Below are 22456 nucleotides of genomic sequence, written 5' to 3' on the forward strand. Positions count from 1 at the left end.
TCCTTGTAACACCCCTAGTCATTACACTGCTAAGTTTCACTTTCCTTTCCAGTCCTTTCTAATTGTGTCACAGCAGTGAGCACACTTACATGCAGTATTTACACTCAACTACATTATCCACTACTGAAGGGGCTGTACAGTTTTGCTACCATTTTCTGTATCTTTTTTCTTTTTCTTAAATCTAGTCTTGACCTGCTGCACACTGAGCAAAAAGTTCATACTGAACAGTCCAAAATTATACTGACAACCTTTTCCTCAGTTGTTATGTTTAATTAAAGAAATGTAAAAACACACGATTTAGAAAATATTCCTCTAGCCAGAACTGTTCAGAGCTCATCAACAACGAATTTTGTCTATGCTAGACATTATGTTGTCCAATTTCTTATTATTTAAAACTCCATTGAAATCCCTCTAGATTAGACTACCCTAACAAATGGTGTACACTACATGAATTTGTCACTTACTGTCATTCCCTTCTTTTTCCATATCATTTGGTAAACAGGTACTTAACTGGTTACAGAATAAATGAGATCATATTACTTCACTTTATAATAATGCCGAGTATTTACCAAGAGGTCTGGGAAACCAATAACAACAGTAGCGTAATTCTGTTCATCCGAGAAGATCCTGTTGGGGGAGCTAATCTTTTGTCCCACAGCTGCACTGAGGTTTTCTGAAGATAGCTGGTCACTTGAAACTGCATGAGGCACACACAGCTCTGACGCTAAACAGGGAAATTAAACAAAATGAAAGTCATTAAATCCAGATGTGCAATAGGAAACAACATTAACTGTAAGAGTGCTGAGCACTGAACATTGCTATTACTCTGAGCATAAAATTACTAAAAAGCAGAAGATCTGATTATACTATACCACACAAAAGAAGCCAGTAAACAGTCTTAGTTTTGTAAAGTTAAGTACTTAAAATCAGGAATTCCTAGCTTTGTAGATGCTTATACCACTTAATTTTGCCCTCTACTGTGCAAATGAGGCAGGAAGCCTATGGAATAAAACAGCATGTGATCTCATTGAAAATTGTTATAATGCAAATGTACCAAAAGGCAAAATGTAAGTTTGCACAGGTAAGTGTCAATGTGACACTTCTTAGTGACTGTCTCGCTATCTTTGAAATTTTAATAATATTTTTAAAGCATTTATAATGCATTTCTGTTAAATAATGGTCTAGTTTTCTTCATCTTTAAGCTAAGAAAACTAGATTTTATTCTGTGCAACTGTAAGAGCCTTTTACCTTGCCTCAAGTTATCAACAGAGTCAGAACCTGCTATCTTTAGCGCTGCAGCATACACTGTTTCCACTTCAATGTGCAGACTATCTCGTTCACCTGGCAGAGGGAGACAGCCTTTTCTCCCTCAAAGGATAAATGGGCTACTGGCTTGGGTCTGCAGTAAACCCACAGTGGTCTAGCCTTTGTTGGTTCTCCTGTCACAGGTTCTGCCTCAAAGAACAAGAACAGGCTGAAGATGATACATTTGGGGTTTGCTGAATGATTTGGAAAAAAGTGGAGAGGGGATATGATAACTTTTTGGATTGGAAGAGAAGAAATCAGATAACAAAGGATTAAAATAGCACAGAAAGCATGCAGCAAAAAGCTGCCCACAAGACTTTGAGACTGGAAATTATAATAATGTTTCTATCCATCTGACGAATGATACTCTAGAATGTTTTCTAAATAAGGTAGTCAGAGGAAGGAAATTACTGTGCTCTGATGGCGCTTGATAAGTTGGTAGAGTAAACTTACAAGAGATAAAAAGGATTCTAGATATTTAGGTTGTAGTTAGTTTTCAGTATTCACTTTGTTGCTGTTTATGTAAAATTAGTCCTATTTGTTATTTATCAATAACATTTGCTTGTATCATGTTTACAACTGTATTAATCTCATTTTTCATACTTATGCTAGCCAAAAGAACCAGAACAAAACTTTTTCCCTCTTCAACACATATAAAGTGGTTTCTCTATTTGTTTCCTCTGTCTCTCCGAGACACAGTGACCAAAACCTATAAACTGTTAGGTGGGATGCACATGTACCAAGTATGCTAAAGATTTTGTGCACCAAGATCAAATGCTCAGGGTTGAAAGTGCTATCAGATCTGAAGACAGACAGATCCTACCAGTCCGAATTCTGACCATTGGAGATTTCTGCCTTATTCTGTAATTAAGACGTCTCAATGCCTAGCTTCATCTGGGAATTTTAATGATCAAATTCCCCCTGTCTTTCAACACAGGTGTGATGGCCTCAATGGCCCCCTGCACACTATTGACAGAACTACAGAAACTGTGACTTCTGTTCTAACAGTGGGTCTTTTGTATTTTTCTGAGGCTGGGAGATGTTTTTTAGCTCATATGACTGTGTGCAGCAGATCTGCAACAGCATACAACCTGACTTGTTCCCTTGTATTCCTGTTCTAATTCCTGTCCAGTCATCTTTCTTCCTTTCCCATTCCATATGCTTTCTGTTTCCTGAAAGTCCATGACTGAGGGTCTTAAATGCTAAAATGAAACAAAGATGCTTTATTCAAACAACCTGCAGTTTGGGTATGGGATGTGCCATGCCTTGTGAAAAGTTATTATTAAGCAAACATGATAAGGGGAGGACAAAAAGAGAATCAGAGAGAAGGTTAATTATTTAGACCTTTAAAAAGCCTTGTTTGTGCAGCTGCAAACAGAAATGATTAAAAAAAAAAAAAAAAAAGAAGGAACTAGCCAAGCTTGCATTCAATACCTGTTGTTAAGCCAAATCCCATTTCAGCTGGCTCTTCACTAAATGCATACAGCTGGCAAACTGCACTGTCTTGAGCTTCCATATGGGCATGCTTGGTTAAAAGAAATTTCCTGTAAAGGATACACATTTATAATAATTCCTGATTAAGCCTGTAATTCTAAACAAGGACTTTTATCTTCTGAAACAGTGAAAACATTCTGCATTTATATAAACAAGGTTATCAACACCTTTTGCTAAAACTAAATACAACTTACCAACATCTGTGAGAGAGGAAAGGGTAAGCCAGCAATTGGCAGATTTGTCTTCTGGCAACTATTTACACACTTTCATTTGCTGTTCATTTATAAAAACAAGATAGTGCAGTAACTTTTCTTCCATGTGACCATGAAAGTAAAGGAAGTAGGTTCCAACTCTGGACAATGTGTCTGTATTTCCAAGACTAGGTCCATGAACATTGTTATTTCTGAAGTTCAATACCACCTCAGTAAAATCAGTATTAACATGCATGCAATCAAAGCTAGCCTAGGTTTTCAGAGGCAGGCATATCCTGTTCATTTCCTACTCTATAAGCCTACCTGCACTTTCAGCACAAGAAAATCTGCATTTCAAACACCAAATTTTAAGTCCAGTCAGTCTGAAAAAACAACTCTGAGACCAGGAGTGAAACTCCTGAACATAAACAAGACACAAATAAGAAATAATGCCACCAAGAAAACCAGGTTGAACTAACTTATTTGTCTCATTTTCCACCAAGAGCCACCGGTCTTCAGCTGCCAGGAAAACAGATTTCAGACTGATTGGCAGGGAGATGGTATGAGTTTGACCCTCCAAAACATCCAGTACAATAAGGTGGTTTCTGTAAAATTGGAAGCCAAGAGAAGAATAATCAGATAGGGATATCCGTAACAAAGGATGAGGAAAGGGTAAAGAAATCTGTTATCAATCAATATAATACAAGGATATAATTTATTCTCACCCTGCTTCTTTGTAGAACACCAGCCAGTTTTTGTGTGAAAACTCTCGGCACATTTTGTAGTTGTTCTGTATAAAAATAAGTAATAGAGCAATAAGTGTTTGTTAGATCGTAACAGTGAGTTTCCTTGACTCCCCCAAAAGTGTATTATTTTTTTCCCTTTATTTAGAAGAATCCACAGCATTAATTACCTCTCAAAATGCTATCTAGCCTGCCTTGTTGCTAGTCATACAATTGCATAATAACTGAGTTCATTTTTTTGGACAGAATTCCTTGTAACAAAACATTCCATTATTTCCAGGTCTAGCTCCAAAGAGGGATACTTTAAGGATAAATGTCTTCAGATAATTTATTTATATTTTTCATATCACTCTTCCACAACAATACTGTCTGCTGTGTAAGACATTAAATACACATAAGAGTAAATATTTAAATGCTTGGGCTGTAATACCAGAAAAGGTTAACGATCCTGGGACAGTTTTTCCAATACTGAGCTTTGATTTTAAAAAAACTTAGTATAATAGAGGCAGGTGCTACTCCTCACCATCTCTTCTTTGTTGCGCCACCATGATGTTCTCTTAGGAGACTCTTGAGCATCTGGTAAGAGCACAAGATGGCGAAGGGCACCATTGCTTGTATCCAGCAACAATACGACATTGCTCTGTAAATGAAAAGCAGATCTGTGTACATCTCAAACTCATTTAAGAGACTACAACAATTCTATCTGAAGCACTTTTGCAACTCCAGCAACTTAGGACATTTTGGAAAGGTGATCTAGATTTTTTTTTTTTGGAAAACATAAGTTGAATTTTCCTCATTCATTTCGAAGTTCATAGAGAAACTGAATTGAAGAGGTTAAGCACATGCAAGGGCTCACATTCACTTCTGCATAAGCTCTAGGAACTAGACTAGTATGGCTCACATGTCCAAGCTGTGGTTAGTTACAGGTGAGAGACACACCAATTTGTTCTGTCAAGTCACTAAAATATTTCCTTTCACTTTTTATGTTTTCTTACCATTCCTCTAATGTACCCATTGCTTCAGTCCCACCGAAGGTGACAAACCGGTGAGAGAAGAAATGGCTTAGTACATTCTCTTCAGTTTCATACTTTTGATACTGTGGAGCCTATTAAATATCCCAGTGTGTGACAATCCTTTAACCTGCACACTCAGACAGCTTAGAGTCTCAGAGACAGGACAGCTGTGGGAGGACAGCAGGATGGAGATGAGAAGCAGATGGGATGCTGCACAGAGTGGTGCAAGTGTTTTTCACGTCATATGAACATATGACATGCTGAATTTTGAACTTCAGATTTCTGAAAGCCCCAGGGTCCATTGTCAACTGATGGGGGCATTTTAAACATTTCTTTTTGCAAAATACTATAGCTGCTCCTAATGTGTTTACCTAAGAATTCAAGAGAACAGTCATTCAGGGACAACCTTAACTGCATCAAATGAAATTTAGAAGGTACGAAGGAACAAGTTAATTAAGCCTTGTGTTGAATTTTTTGTTTGCCATTCAAGGAAACGTTAGGGTCTGCAAGGACATTAGGTTCTGCAAGGAGTTACTAAAAGTAAACTGTCTACGTACAACATGTGCAATAACACACGACCAACGTTAAGGAAGTAAAACATAAATTCCCACAAATTTCCCTAAATAAAACAAATACAAACAATCTGAGTCATGGTGGTTTTGTTCTTTTTGGGTACACTTCATACTTTCACTAGAATTATTTGTGAGAGTTAACTTCAATAATGACAGTAATTTTAAACTAAATATGGTAAAGCATTTAAAATATTATCATGTTATTTGGAGCATTTGGGAATTTCAGTTCAAGTTCAATATTTCTAAAAAAGGAAGTCTGCTTATGTATTACAAACTAAAATTATATAGATGTGGTTCAGGAAAAAAAATAGGGCACTTGCTTTGGATTTTGGTTTTCTGCTATATTTTATTTATACAATTCTGTAACAGCATTGCTGTACCGAAGCAATGCATGAGCCTTCCACGTGAGATAAAGAACACATACGAATCAATTACATTTTTCCACTTAGCGTTAAATTTATGAGAGCAGTTGGTAATATAAAAAGCCTCTCTACCCCACCCCTTTTGATGTTAATGGTTTCCTTCTGTGCTAAGTGACTGATGTATATTCTGTCTGTGTTTAAGAATAGATTTTTGCGTCACTTGTGAACACATCCAAGAGCAGCTTTGGCAACTCTTCAAGTGCGCTGGGAAAAGACGTTGGTGTGCAATTCCGCTGTGTTTGTTCTTGACTGGGAGAAAAGTAACCTTTGGGCGACCTCCCAACCCCAATGTCTGGAATTCCAAGCTCTGGATAAATGCAATAACCAATCTTGTGAAGTGGTGTGCCTTTATTTTTAGTTACTCCAAAGTTTCCCTTTCCTTGCTGCTGTTTTTATTTTAGCCAGCATTTTCCTCTAAAAAGTCTTTAAATCAAACAGGGCTGTGATTTCATTTTGCTGGTATGGGAAGTTGTTCCTTATGGTCTTGCAAACAGAGTGGAGTGCTTGGGGAATTTTCAGAGCGGGACAGTACAAGTAACTCGCTTTAACACTTTTGTATTTTTCTCCCCAAATTTGCTGTCAGTTTTGATCTCTTCTGCCCTCAATGCTCATGTCCTGAACAAGCAAGCTTGCAAATACAGACTCTTCTTAGCTGTCAGCTTCAGCTTGAGGCTGATCTTTAGCTTGGCAGGGTAATCCCTCCATACCTCTTCTTGCGTCCTGTCCCACCTTTTCTATTAGAGCCCTTCTGTTAGAGCCTTGAGTGATACACAGGTAACAATCCTGACACTGTAAATATTAGGCACAGATATAAATATTAACACACTGTTCACCAGGTTCAATTGAAAAAAGTCTGTGCAAGAATTTGTTCTTTGGGGATCCAACCTCCTTGTCTTCAGAGGTAGGGAAATGTATTCAAGTAGATTACTGGTATTCTAATTCATGCAAGTTGTGTCTTTCAGATTACTTGGGAGACTTTATTGAACTCGAGATTTCTGTGAACTGGCTAGAGATCTAGTAGAGGTAAGTAGAGATATAAGCTTTGTACTTAAGGAAAATGAGTCTTCTCCCTTTCTATAAAAGGCGCACACATTTCTATGTAAGCACATTTCTATGTGCTTGCAAAAAAAGGAAGTCTTATATAACAACCAGGAAATAAAGAAGATAATTTAATAACATCTACTAGTTTTTGAAGAAAATTCACCCTTTGTCCTGAAGACATACATCAGAATATTATGGTTTCAGATGTTACTAGTAGTATGTTACAGGTACTTCCAAACTCAGGAATTATGTGCTTCAGGCCAGATCACAAACTGTTATAAAACTCTTCTTTTAAAGGATGATTGCCATCTTCTATGTGCAGTGACTGAGGTGGATCTCTGTGTCAGTTTCTGTGGCACAGACTCCCTTGTTATCATGGAGCTTTGACAGAACTGCAGCAGCACGAGGGACAGGGAAAAGCACTTCCCTTCCTCCCTACCCCACTTCCTGACCAAGAAATATAAAAGCAGAGTTAAGGGATGCTGGCAGGACACTGCTTGGATGAACACTGTTGTGCTCCTTGACATAGACTGTAAGTTACTCTGTCCAGCTGCAGCCTTTCAGCAGAGTAAAGTGTATGTAAAAAAACCTGGAAGTGTGTCGTTAACTTACAGGCAAATCAATTCTCCACGTGCATTTTGCTCCTACAACCCCGTATAAAACCATGCAGAGAGTTACCAAAATTCTTTTCAGTCTGTATTTGCTCTTCTTCTGAACACTAAAACTGATAGGTGCAGAAAGAAAAAGAAAAGTGTAATTGGTGGGCACAAAGCTTTAATAGGAAGTAGAAGTACACCCTGGAGTACCTGTGGGCAGGGGCACTGCTGCTTCAAAAAGATGAATGCAATTCCCATCTTACAAGAAAGTTACTTGAGATTTCTGAAAGGTCCTTTTGAAGTCTATCACTTTAGTCTGAACAAAAAGATACAGGCAAAACAAGCTGCGCTCACCAAGACCAATGGCCAATGTGAGGAATAAAATCATTTACTCTTTCTTCCAAGAAGATGTAAATGTGCTTTAAAATGAGATAAATACCCCATTTACGCAATTAAGTTAAATCCCTGAGGAGTTTACTTTCAGTAAAATTTTATTTAAATGGACAGGAAGGAATGGTGATTTTTCACTTTATTTCACTGGAGGGCTCTAGTGAATTGAGACGGATGTCATCTGTGAAATAAATCACACAAGCTTATTTGATAAGCCACAATATCATCATCTCATCTTTTCCAATAAGGTTATCTTCCCTTTAAAATTGTTCTTTTTTATAAATTAGTCAGAAGCATTCATCTCCAAAGACTTTTATTAAAAGAAAAAATGGAAAAAATTGTTTTTGATATTGTCTAATTAATGGATTATATTATTTACGAAATAGCAGCTGTCAAGTGGCCTTTTTATTTAATAAATGCAAATTCTTATTTCTACAAATATTGTTAATACTTCTGGTCTTTTTGCATGTACACACAAACAAACCTCTAAACCATCACATAAATAATTTATATTGCTTGTTTTTCTTGTTTTGTTTGATGCACCCTTAGCACAAGTAGCTAACCCTTGGAGCATTGCCCAAAATACAGATGTGCCACTAATCTACTTTTTTAAACATGTGACTGCTGCAAATTCTGAGTTTATGCCTGCCAGTGACCTTAGCACACCCGAAATTAGTCATCTTGACTATATGTTAAGACTCCTTCTGTTGCCAGTAGAAAGGAAGAGGCACTTCCAGAGGGCAATTCACCATGTTCTACCTTAGCCGGGATGAAATGCTCTTCAGATCACCTTTATTATCCTGGCAAATATAGAAGTTACTTGGATTATTATCTTAGACCATATGCTTACCTGCTAACGTCAATAATAATGGATTTAATTTCATACACAACAACATCCACCTCATTTCACAGGTGCACAGAGCACATGATTTTTCCATGGCTCCACTGCAGGAAGAGTTGGGAATAAAACCTTAACTGTGAAGATTACAGGAGCAGCATTTGTCTGACCTGTGCTTTGGTGCCTTGCTTAAAAACCAATCCCAAATAAATTGCTAATGTAGTCCATGGATACAAGCATCCAATGTACAAAAGAACCCCTTTTCATCCTTTTTTTTGATGTAAAATGTGCAAGACTCTTACTCAAGTTCTCAGGAAGTCAAAAATTACTTCTGAATGGTGTCCTAAGTACACAGTGACTTTTTGCAACCAAGTTCGTAATTAAATCAAACATATTTTCACAACCAATGAGTAAGATCTGCCTTAATGGTAACACTATGTAAAAGTCTTAAGAAAATGAAAAACATTCAGAATATTTTAATTCTGTATTATTTTCCAGCAGTGTAAAACAAGCTTATTTACAGACAGGATTTATTCACCTGTAGCACTTGCTAAGAAAGGCAAGTCTGAAATGGGCAATATTTAAGCTTTGCCAGAGAAAAACATGAGGTTATAGCTCAACTGAAGGCATCTAGAAAGGGACACTAAGCTACAACAGACTCTCCAAAGAACAAATTTTATTTCAGTCTGAAAAACATATATATATCGTACTATCATTGAAAAATATACTCCATGAGGACAGACAAAACCAGACACTGAGAAAACTACCTAAAGCTTCACAGAAGAACCTTTGATAAAAGCTTCATTGCTGACACCACACGCTACTGTGATTTGGTTAAAAACAAAACGGTAGAAATCTTAGAGAATTAGAAAACAAGGAATATTGCTGGCTTGATATTAAGAAGTGTGAGACGTTCTAAACATTTTTAGATACAAGACAGACTGCCATCTGTTTTAGTTTCCTGCACCAACTTCACCAAAGAAGAATAAGGATTATTTAGAACCAGACAAATGTGTTATGTGCAACTCAAAATAGCTCAAATGGTACTTCCATAGTTCTTCAACAAGAAGGTAACCTCAGAATCATATTTTTTCCAACTAGCATTGGAAAGTGTCCAAGGTGAAGCTAAAGAAGGCATAGGCAGTTTTACTAAAGGCAGAATTTTGTTTCTCATAAGGTATCAAGCTTAACTGTAGTGTTTGACACCAGAAAGTAGCACTGACACTTGACAAACATTCCTGGAACAACAGTATCACAAAAACACTACAAATGACTGAAAATTATTTAACACCCCAACTCAATGTAGGAAAAGTTCTTCTAGACTGAAGTCTCTCACCTACTGAAAAATGTGCAGAAGAAATTCAGATAAGGAAAAACCAGCCAACAATGACCAGATTTCATGCCCATGTCAAACCACAGTGACTGGTAGGTAACATAAAAAAATATTATTAATGTTAAAAAATGAACAGCAGCACCACAGTATACACTCTTGTCTCTTCCCACTCCTGGGTAAAGAAGTTTTGAACTGGAAGTGTTACAATCAGTTCAAAGACAGTAAGGGAAAGTCGAAAGTAAGCAATACTGGTCTTTAAAAAAAGCATTCGAGTCAAACCAACACAAAAGTTGTCAGTGGTTCTAAATTTGCATTGCTGATACCCTGGATGTTAAGGCTTGCCTAGCCTTCTTTCTAATCTTGATACTTCAGATGTTACAGAATGAGAAATGGATTCACTGAACAAATCAAAAATAGTGGCATGAAGAGAATACGAGCAACATTTTACTTTGTGACCCAGAAAACATCTCTTTTATATATTACTTGAAAAGCAAAAAAGGAAGCAGAACTTAAGTTCAGATGATACACCTTACTCTGGACTTCGCACTTTGCAAACATGCTGCTTTACTGAGACTCCTGAACTCGATCCACTCTCTCCCTTTCTCCCATGAACGCCAATCTCCCTCTATCACTGAGAGAAATAAGATAAGCAGGTAGAACTCAGCTTCAAGAATGTCCAGCTAAAAAGTGCAAGAGGAAAATCCCCACATAAAAACTAAATCTGAAGGCAACTCCCAAGCTTCAAGTACAGTAAAAGAGAGAACATTCAGTAGGAGGTAGGCTTGTCCAGGCTATTTCAGTCTACAGAGGTAGAGTCCTCAGTGATCCCACCCTCACGATGCTACTTGGATCATCACTAAACATTTAGCTGCATTTTAATTTTTTTACCTCCTCTTCATGTAGAACCACTTGACCTTTGAGTGGATTTCCCAGAGGAGCCACAGTCACAAAAGGTTGCCAGACACTTCCAACCGTTCTTGGGAAGAGGTCATAAAGACCCACAAAGTATCCACTCTTGCTAGACACATTCATGAAGTACAAAGTAACAGGATTGCAGGTAGTAACGTAAAGAACATTTTCAGGTTCCTCTTCTGAAATAAGAAAAGAAAATAATGAAAGGCTACAGACATTGTGCATTGCTTTTCTGGAAATAGATGTGTCATAAACTTGGCAGATAATATAGCAAAAAGTACAGAAAAATTACTTCTGTTGACACAGGAAGATAAAGAGAGAAATGATCTCTTGATACTGATTAAATATTAACAAGCAGAATCTTGTAACAAGACAAACAAGTAGTCCAAGACACATTTGTCTAGACACAACTACAGCATCTGCCAGTAGCTAGTATGTAAAAAACCTTTTCATTTGATTTTATTTGTTCATAATCTTGGTTCATCCTTCTTCTCTATCCCATCCTCCCTTAAAATTTATATGTTCCTTACAGAACTTTTCACATGTAGCACCTTCCTGAGTAATTTCACACAGTTCCTGAAATCAATACAAAGCCACCTAATTTCTGTTTTGTCTGCTAATCTATTTAAAAATTGGATTACAAGCATTCCAGTACTGATCATTAACTATACGTTTATAACAACAATAAAGTTTAGATATGTTGAAAATGATGAACACTAAATACATTTATGAATATTCCCAATCCGCAATTCGTTTTAGGACATAAGTCATATAGGTAACTCAGGCAGGCTTGATCCAGTGAAAAAGAATTTTAATCAGTATGAGAACATGGGAAAAAAGCACAGCACTCTCCAAGTTAAAAGATTTGTATTAAAATTGAACAGACAGAGGAAAAATCAAAGAATTGTTTTTGTGAAGTAATGCAGTGTTGAACACACAAATTAAACAGACTTGCAATTTTGTGGCTGTGTTCTACTCTAATTACACATCTTCCTCTTAGTTTGAGAAGGATGCATATCCTGACAAAGACCACAATGACTCAGTGAAATTACGCTCCAAATTCAGTGGCTGATTAATTTTGTATTTCATATACTGTTTAAAAAAAAAGTGGAAATAAAAAATGATTATTCCTATGGTCCATTCCCATAGTACATATTCTTAAATCCCATATTAAAATTCCTAGTATTATGCCTGTACTCCATTGCAAACATATCTAGAAACACACACTACTGGAAATGCACTGAAGTGTTGTTACTACACTTAAAAAGTCAACATTCTAGTCCTTCATCATCTCCAGGATGTCTCACTATTTATAATACTTGGGATCACCACAAAAGTTAGCAGCTTTTCTTACTGTACCTTTTGTTACAGTGACATCACAAACTAAGTTGATTTCATCTAAAGGCAGTGTCCAAAAAGCAAGTTCTTCAGTGAAATTGAGGGATCTGGCTTCATGTCGTTCCACTGGAAAGCCTTGAATATTTAAGTACACAGGGCCCTAAAACAAATGGTAACAATGAGGGCTTCCTAAAATATTCCACTCTCCATTCTTTATGAAAATCTAAAAATCTTCTTCAAGGCATAATACTCTTAACATCAAAACCAGACCAATTACTAATTAAATAAAAGGGGAAAGGAAATGCTTTCTGCAAGCTCTCTGAATGTCCATACTACCATTTTCTTTACAGTACAGAAACCATTATGCCTTCTCTCTTTCGTCTTTTAATGGTTTGGAACTATTATTGCTTAGTGACATGAAGGAGGTATCATGTACTGATAAAAAACAGTTCATACAAGAAAAAAAATCAGAGTATTTTTTTTTTTCAATGAAGTTTGATGGCAATTTCTTATTATATAAAGTTTAAATCTCAGCCCTACACCACATCAGAAGTTAAGGTTTTTCCTTACTCACTGGAGCAATAATTACTGAACTTCAACCAAAAACGCAGAGCTGAAAAGGACTTAGAAACTTTGGCTGCAGATAAAATTTTACCAAAAGTTCAGATTCAAACTTGGAAGTGCCAAAGACTTGTAAGAATTCAGCTCTATGCAAAACAGAAAACCAGCTTTCTTTTCAGTCTGATTGTAACCAATAATTGAGGTCTGGGGCCTGAAACTGTCCACACCCAAGCATCCCAAAGAGCTACAAAGTTCTTTCACATATGGTATTTTCAATATTCTTATAAAAATCTCATTTAAATTAATTAATCAATCACATTTTAGATTCTCCATGTCCCAGTACATAAAACCAGTATTATATAAATTAAAAAAAAAGTTGAAAATACAAACCTTTACATCTATTTTTTGAGTTTCTGATGGACACAGCAGCTTCTGTGCATTTCCTGGCTGATCAACTTTCCAGTAGCCCTTAAACTTATGATCTGGTAATGGCAGTCTGTCAAATAATACAGGAACAAGTGAATCTGTACATTTATTAACCAGTAACTGATACGGAATAAATAATTTAAACAACTGCATTTTTCTAGTGAAATATATCTGAAGATTTCTCGCTAAAAAAATTTAATTCCTTTTTACATTTTAAATCACACATTTTAGTCTCGTGTATGATGAATACAGTCACAATCTAAGCAGTATCATAAACAAAGAAGTAACGCATATAAAATGGCCTCAAAAAGATAAGTTTTGTGACATATGCAGCAAAATATAGTCAAGCCATCTCTTGCTTTGCTTTATTCGGATCAGGCAGGCTGTCATAGCAATCCTTAAAGGAATTCCTGTCAGTGGCTCACTCATCCAAAGACCAGCAGAATAAGCACAATAAACACTGTAGCTAGTTAACAGTGCAATAAAAGTTCCATTAATTATTTCCATTTATTTTATGTCTGCTCAAATGAACAAAGGCAAAGGAATACAGACATGAGAGTATCCCATTGCCTTCTGGCCAACACCATCTACAGAAAGGACAGGGACATCTTCAAAAGCAACATTTACTTGCCTTGGCAGGTAAATTCATTCATTTAGTATGAATTTAGTAGATTTATTCATTTTGGTACCTTTTATTTAGGGAAGAAATATAGGGACCACAGTTAAACTCATTTATATAGGAAAAGAAAATGCTCGTGTACGACAGTGTAGCGTGACACCAAAATAGGGACAGCACAATTTTTTTTTCTTTCCTCGGAAGTGATTTGCAACCACTGAAAGCAGTTTGAATTCGTTAACTGGCATGAATACCTTCAAGTTAATGAACTTACAACTTTTGGTTTCTTTTACTTGGGATCAGTTGCTCCTAAAGAGACCTCCTATCAAAACAACATTCTGTGTTACACGCTGTTGCACATTGCTGTACAGCTACAGGACTTGGCAAGAGAATAGAAGACATTCTTTTTCCCAGTTTCTATAAATATCTTCAAAGTCTATTTTAAGGAAGTTCTCTTATACTGTTTGTTTTAAGTATCTGCTTGGTCTCTTCTGTCCTATCCGATGATTCTCGTTCCTACTGTTACAATTATTTTCCCTCTCCTCACCATTTATCCTGGCCCTTCTAGGTATTAGAGGTTTGTTTAATTTCTTCTTTATACTATTTCAGAATAAGGAAGGGATCTCAAAAAAATACCAAAAAACAAACCACAACAAAAAACTTCAGTTGGACTATATATGAAACTTTGGGAATTTTATTTTTATTTTTCCCCTGAAAACTTAGAGGAAAAGTCGGGGAATGAACCCAAATATCCTCCAACCTTTGCTACTCATGCAGGAAAGATGTGTTAACTTCTTTTAATGGTATACTGACACCAAACTTCAGGTCACCAGGAGAAGCCAGAAATCAGAGGCAGATAAACACTCAGCCTCCATCATCTTTATGTGTTTGGACCATCTGCCAAGACAGTCAAGACAGCCAAAGACACTTCTTGCAAACAGAGAATTTTGTGGATGCTATAGATCGCTGGTGCTCATAGATAAATAAATATCCAGGTGCCAGCAATATGCCATTGGGGCATGTAATGAGGAAAGTGTATCCCATTAATTCTCTCTTAGTCAAGGAACCAGCAGAATCTTCATTGCCTGTTTGTTGCCTAAATAAGAATATCAATAGATGTCAATGCTTGCAGAGTGACTAAATTTGAATTCTTCCTCAATTCAGTTTGAATTTTTCCATTCTTTACACGTAGCTAATCTAGCCAAAATTCTTCCCAAATTAAGAAGAGAAATAAGGCCAGACTCAAAAAAAAAAAAAAGCAAGCAAGTACAATATGGCAGATGACAACATTCAACACCATTAGGGAAAAACATTTAGGATGCACTATTTCAACATACACAAAATTTTTAGAGAAATTTATTCATGCAGTCAGAGAATGGGTAAACAGTCAAGTCACTATACTAAATGTCAATTTAGATGTCTATGAACTAGAATTTTACTATAGCCTTCCATTTGGGGTTCCTAAATGATTTGCTGGAAAAACATTGGTTATTTCTTGAGCCACAAGCTGTCCTGTGTGCAAAAAACCCCTGGAGATTTCTTTTTGCTCTATGAGTCTGAGTAGCATAGTCTCTGATATGTCTATAATCAGGAATAATTATTTCCTGTTAGCTCAGTGGAACATCGACTTCCACAAGGATTTGGACTTTAGTTTTAATTCCTTACACATTACTCCCATGGACAACATCCCAGAAATCAACAGCTTTACTAATAATCATGAATAGCTATAAAATGTAACACAAAACATATGTAAATAACCAGCTCTAACCAAATATTGTGCTTTATATAGCAACAGAATTACAGATTGCACTCCCAAAGAAACAAAACATTTCCACTCCATTTCAGTGTTCTGGAGATTTTCTTTGCTAATAGTTGCTCTCTTCCCTCAGGAAAACTGATTTATCCTTTCTCCTAGATTCTTAAGGTTTTGTTCTCTTCCACATTTCTAAATTATTTACTTTCTGTGAGGCAGCAGACCAAGTCATCAAAAACAGGAAGGAGCAGGGAAATGTAGATCAGAAATAAAGAATAAAACAGAAGGAAGACTTCATAACACAAAGCTCTTTATCAAGAGTAATAGAGATCTTATTCTTCTAGGGCCTGACAACTTTTCTCCATCTCACTGCTCTCTCACACAAATTGGGTTCAAGAAAGACTGAGTACTGAAGAAGCTGGTAGCATTAAAGGTCTGCCTCCTGAATAACTTTCAGAAGAGACTCAGGGTGCAGAAGGACTGGAACATGCCCACACTGAAAACATGTATACATCTTAACAGCTTTCCTCTAGCGAATGTATAGATACACAGTGAAGAAGGGAAATTTTCTTCTTTCCCTAGGACTTATAATTAACAACCAAGTTTTGAAAATAACTTGAAGTGACAGTACTAGAAAAAGTACTACCACATTGCTGTATTTCAAATTAATTAACCAAATAACATTTACTTAAACGGCAGACAGAGTACTATGGAAATGTCAACACTGGCAAAAATCTGCAATGCAAAGAGATCTGGCGGATATGAAAAGTGCAGTGGCTGGGTAAAAACAGTACTGAGACTCCACTGCTCTCTCCAGCTAGGGGTGCACAGAGTGATCAGTGATTTTTTTCTTTTCTCAAACCTGGAAAGGGTTTCTAGAACAGAAAAACTACAGGACAGACTGCACTAATCTTGTAAGAAAGCCAAAATTTAAAAGCAAGTAATTTAGGCCAAGATTTAAAAGCAAGAACTGATCAGTTCTTTGATTATGATCTGTCAGAGCCTTTTGCTTAAGGAAAATTCAGATTTTTTTTTATTTTAATGTTTATTACTCTTAAGTTTAGATTCTGGTTTTCTACAGGATTACTGCTGTCCACAAAATGTATATACAAGCAGGTATTTTGTTCAGAAAAGTGACTGCATGGGACCTACAGCTGATGAAACAATTCTACAAAAAATTACTATCTAACCTGAGTTTCTTCCTGCACAGGAGCCTAAGGGGAGACGACCTGTCAAAAGATAATTCTCTCATGCTGCTAGAAAACTTTTCAAAGTGACACCTACAGAACACAATTTCTTTCCATTTTTATATTTTTGATTTCAGAAAATAAATTCATTTTAGGCTATGAAAAAATAAAATCAAACAAACAACAACAAAAAAAACCCCCAAAACCCAAACAACTGTGTTCAAAAAGTCAACAGAACCTGCTACATAAAGTTATTTATTTAGCTTTTGGAGAATACACTGGAAAATAGCTATGAATCTTGTAAGACTGAAGTTCCACTGAATGTAAATTTTTCACTGCCAGACTAGTACAGCTGTGGACATAAACTGTGATAGGCAACAAAGCTGCTTAATACATGATCTTGTAAACCAGCTCAGTGCTGGCACGGAATGTATTATTCAAGGGCTCTAGTAATAGCCTGTGCTCCACGTAGCTGAAAAGACTTCCATCCCATGTAACCTTTCCGGACTAAAGTAAGATGTAGTCTGAAATCAGGAAAATTCCTTACCAGCCAGTTGTCCTCAATTTATTCAAACATATTTTGACTAAAAATATAAGCAGTAGATATTCAGAACAGTTGTATGTTAAAACTCCTGTTCCCTGACAGTCAAGTGCAGACCCCACCCTCAGCTGCCCCCACAGCGCACAGGATGGGCAACAGACATATATGATATGAGACATATCCAACAATTAACTACAAATTACCTGGGGGGAAAATAAATAACAGTCTCAAGAGAAAGTTAAAGCTGTTAAAATTATGTATTTATATTACATATAGAAAATTCAGTTAATGTAAAAAAATATTCAAGTTATAGCAAGTGCCTGGATGTGGACAGTGACAAGAGGAAAAATATGGAATGACAATTTCATCAGGGATAAATGTCAAAATTAGAGCTAAATGCTAGAAATTTCAGATGGTCTAAACTGTGCACCAAAATGGCAGACTAACATGAGTTCGGACAAATGTGCTGTAACAGATGTCAATGGGAAAAACAAAGTGTAGTTGTACATAAAGAAAGATAATGAGTTAGTACCACGAGTAATTTATTTTACACTCTGTGTCTTGGCAAGGCATCATAGACAAACCATCTGCTTTACACACAATGCTGCTAACAATTATAAACTACTGGACAGGTGATACCAGGAGGGACAGACAATATCATAATGTTAAAACCTGAGAATACGGAACATGTCAGTGCATCGAAGAATGGTTATCCTTTCTGGGAAAAAATGACTGGGGAAAAAAACCCTGAAGGAAATAAAAAGCCCAAGTAAAGCATTACTTTACAGGTCTAATATATGACACTAATTTTGCAAATAAACAAATTAGTATCTACAAATCAATTTTCTGTCTCAAAAAAAGAATTACCGCAAGAATTATTTTCTAAATGGTCATTAGACACCATCTAATCTTTCCATCCAAGATTAGGTATATTAATTCCAAAGTCTAACCTAAAATTGCCATAAGGTTCACTGCTAGCATCTGTTCAATTTCCCTGGTAATTTCAGGTGGATATAACCGTAAAGTTTCTTCTGTTGAGACCGTGTATTGCAGTGCATTGCTGGTGTGTCTCATGGTTTTTTTCCTGTATTTACAGCAGTTATGTCTCAGCGGCAATTTAAATAATTCTGATTTATACAAGTTTTATCTTAAGTAGTATGTGACAGACTTCTCCAAATCTTATTAAAATAAAGATTCACAAATCATTTGATACAAGACATGCCAGAAGATATATATATATATATAAGATATATACATATAAAGGAGTGAGCATTTCACTCTAATGATTTTTCTGTCCTAGAATCTCCTGGAAGTGCATCTATATTGCAAAACGTCTTAATTGTACAGGTCTTGTATCCTTATGCAATGATTTCTCTGTAGGTTTGACTAACATCCTTGGGCAGAAATGGTTTGCATTACTATCCCAGTGTTCATGTTACTTAGTAGGAACCCTGAGCAATTTATTATGATAACTAGTAAGTCTTAAAAGTCTAGAAAATTAAGGCAGGAGCACAGAAGTGATCTGTGAGGGTATGCTGTTTTTGCTAGAACAACATAGAAATCACACCTGGTAAACCTTCAGACTGTCAACTTGTGAGAGCCTAGTAGGTAGGAAAACAAGCTTAAAACAGAAAATTATCTTGACAAGTTAGAGAACTAATCTGAAAAAACACAAGACAGTAAGAAAAATGTAGGCATGAAAGAACTTGATTACATAAAGTGACAATGGGATAAGAGCTATGGAGGGTTCTACAGAAAGGATGTGGAGGTTTATGTTTAGAAAACTAGAGATGAGTTAAACATCGAAAGAAATGTAAACATACTGAGGTCTTTAAAAGGAACTGTGGCATGAAATACATCTCTATACATCTATATTCTACACTCCTGTACTTTACTTGGCTCCAGTAGAAACAAACTTGACAGTTTCACACACAATGCCTAAAGATAGACACAAATTGAGTGAGGAGAGGGAGAATAAAAGAAAAATAAAATCAACCAACAGCCTTAAAAAGGAGGAAAGATTGAAAGGTGACTTTCTAAAGGCAAGGATATTTAGAAACATGACTGACTTGCTTTGTGAGGTTATAGAACTCCATCTCTGAAGGTCTTCAGGCATGAATCACGAAAAAAAAGAGATAAGGTTTCCTTAAGGTAGTGGGATGGACTACATAAGCACCATTATCCTCCTCTCAGGTTCATGGAAAACTTTAGAGAGGAGGTCAGTACTCTAGTACCTTTTCTGCAGTGGTACAAACACCACAGACCAAATTACCTCAATGTGTCCATCACAGGAGCTTGCAATTATGGACTGGAGCAGATTTGAGGAGATTATCTAAATGTTCTTTACCCCAAGGCAGAATCAACTGTGCCGAAACCATTCCTGAAACATATGTCTGTAATTCATGGTGATCTGCCTGTGGCTTACAAGCTCCATAGGGTTAAATCTCATGATCAACAGCAAGGCTGTCCTGCAATGGAGCAGTCGGATAACCTGAAATTCCAGCTGTAGTGAGGGATTGAGACCCAGATTTCTGGATCATGAGAACTAGGTGGTCAGCCCAGATGGTGAGATCTAAGAAAATGTTGCTTTTATCAACTGTGTGTGAACCACTTCTGTAGTTTCTCCTCCCTGTGGGTATCGCTGTACAAAGAATGTGCTCATAGCTGCCAGTCAAGTGAAGTTTTTTATGAGCATCTTGTGGGGTTCCTGTAAGTCCATCATCCTTGGTGTAACCTGTCTTATAAAACCTCAGTGATGAATTAAAAATGATCAGGTGATTATCTTTAATTCAATATAATTGCATCAATATAATTAATGCATTCTTCTATTTTATCAGTTCTAGACTGAGCTGTCCCCGATTACAGCAGTCTTTCTCTTATGCTTCCTAAACCTCTGATCTTCTCATTACTAAAGAGTTCTCTTCTACATCTAAGACTTCTGAAAATTATACAAAGAGAAAATTTCTCAAAAACTATGACAAACATCATAATTCTTTAAGACAGAGGTTACCAAGAGACTTTCAGCAAAGAAACTTTAGCAAGAGTTTCAAGCGCATACTGTCAATTTGGCAGAAATTGTAGTTGCTGGTTCCCTAGGTATGTAATAATCCTGTCATCAAAATTAAAAGGTACACCACAGGCACTACACTGACAATCTTTTTGAATAGCTATATGTAGGATGGTAGATATGATAACAGTAGTACTCCAGCAGGAGAAACCTACATATACATGGACACTTAATATCATAGAATGGGTAAGGCTGGAAATGACCACAGTAGGTCATCTGATCCAATCTCCTTGCTCAAGTAGGGTCATGCTAGAGCACATGGCACAGGATTGCATCCAGATGGTTCTTGAATATCTCCAGTGAAGGAGACTCTATAACCTCTCTGGGCAATTTGTTCCAGTGCATGGTCACCACACTGGAGTAAATATCAAGACATCATGTCATTTAAATCAGTCCCTCCTTAGCAAATACAAACTATATGTGTCACATGGCAAACTCAATTTTCCATATATCCATAAAGCTTTCTCCAGCAAAAGGGAAATATTTGTTTCTTCAAAAATAATTTATGTATTAAAGTTCAAGACAGAGTAAGTTTTCCAATTGCTTTTCAATATGACCTACTTAAGCCTGTTTCCTGTGAATTTTAGAAGAATGAATTATATTTGTTTCATAAAATCACAGGATCATGGAATGGTTTGGGTTGGAGGGGACCTTAAAGATCATTTAGCTCCAATCCCTCTGCTGTGGGCAGGGACACCTTAAACTAGACTAGGTTGCTCAAAATTCCATCCAACCTGGTCTTGGACACTTCCAGGGATGGGGCATCCACAGCTTCTCTAGGCAACTTGTGTCAGTGCCTCACCACCGTCACAGTAAACAATTTCTTCCCAATACCAAATCTAAACCTGCCCTCTTTCAGTTTAAAGTCATTCCCCCTTGTCCTGTCACTACACGCCCTTGTCAAAAGTCCCTCTCCAGCCTTCTGGTAAGGCCCCTTCAGGGATTGGGGTGGGGCTTGAAGGGCAGAGGGCATTAATATATAATGTAGCTATTTTGACTCTAACCTCTGGAAAAAAGTATATGATGTAATATGTCAACTGGTAATATAACTGAAGAATAATAGTGATTTACAGACACATCTAAAAATGGCTCTTAGACCTTACATGAATTGTCCCATTCGGCAGAAATAGTTTTGTAGAGCCTTTTGTGAGTATCAAAGACAAAACCCAAATACCACTGAAGACAACTTTTTTTTTTTTCCTACAGATTTAGATGATAAATAACAGGACAGAAGTGTGTTGCGATTCAATTAAAAACACAGGAGAAGAAACAAGTATTTCCCTTTATTAAGATGCAACTGTTTACCTTACAAGCTATCAATATGTACATGGACATTAAAGATTAAATGTAATAATAAGCAAATACTCTATTATGAAGTAATTTATATTGTTGTAGCTTATTTGGAAGATTATAAATCTGAACCAGTGGAGGATTGACTTCCAAGCATTCCAGGTTGTTTTAAAATCAGTTAGCAGCAAGATAACACATTATAAAAAGTGATCATGAGAAATATGTCTTCTTAACATATATTTTATGTTATTCTTACTCCTTGGCCAGATGTACATTGGTCGGTTTTGCTCCAATAGGTATCCCATATTTGTGCAAAGTGTTGTACAAAATTTCACGCATTTCATTGTTGTAGGAATCAAAGTCAAACACGTTTCGAACAACATTTGCGAGTCCTTCAGTTGGAAATTTCTGTGAAGAAACAAAGACCCACGAATACCTTTTAGTGAATATCTATTAAGTTACAGCATATCATCACATACTTTTCAGATGAATAGTTGTAACAGTAACTTTCCTTGACAGAAGAATGTTAAGTAATCTTTGCTTTTAGTTTCCAAAATAAAGAAGGCACATAATTTCTAAACTTGAATTAAACAAACAAGCATGTGGCAATTATTTAATACTCAACATCATTAATGGTGAATTGTTTTCATTTCACACATTACAAGATGGTGTAATCATTAGAAAATATAGTTAAAAGCAGCCTGCATTTTTTAAATTTACTTTCTGTAAACCATGAAGATCTGACACAAATACATATAGTTATATAATTCAGCCATACATTTAAGAATTCTCATTCTATTGTTGAATATAGAAAAACAGACGATACA

General features: G+C 36.4%; 1 protein-coding gene across 1 annotated transcript in view; it reads right to left on the minus strand.

Annotated features, from left to right (window-relative positions):
- Positions 1 to 22456, minus strand: part of VWA8 (von Willebrand factor A domain containing 8) — a 179620-nt gene that overhangs the window by 45047 nt on the left and 112117 nt on the right. Inside the window, exons 26-34 of the mRNA XM_050333094.1 lie at positions 21886 to 22037; positions 13140 to 13245; positions 12210 to 12348; positions 10827 to 11029; positions 4257 to 4373; positions 3716 to 3780; positions 3470 to 3595; positions 2740 to 2849; positions 570 to 724 (exon numbers count right to left, since the gene is read on the minus strand). Of these exons, the coding sequence (XP_050189051.1) occupies positions 570 to 724; positions 2740 to 2849; positions 3470 to 3595; positions 3716 to 3780; positions 4257 to 4373; positions 10827 to 11029; positions 12210 to 12348; positions 13140 to 13245; positions 21886 to 22037 (1173 nt within the window). The remainder of the gene's footprint in view (positions 1 to 569; positions 725 to 2739; positions 2850 to 3469; positions 3596 to 3715; positions 3781 to 4256; positions 4374 to 10826; positions 11030 to 12209; positions 12349 to 13139; positions 13246 to 21885; positions 22038 to 22456) is intronic.

The sequence above is a fragment of the Myiozetetes cayanensis genome, unplaced genomic scaffold (assembly GCF_022539395.1).
Source record: "Myiozetetes cayanensis isolate MyiCay16 unplaced genomic scaffold, myiCay2020 scf5-8, whole genome shotgun sequence".
Classification (NCBI taxonomy): domain Eukaryota; kingdom Metazoa; phylum Chordata; class Aves; order Passeriformes; family Tyrannidae; genus Myiozetetes; species Myiozetetes cayanensis.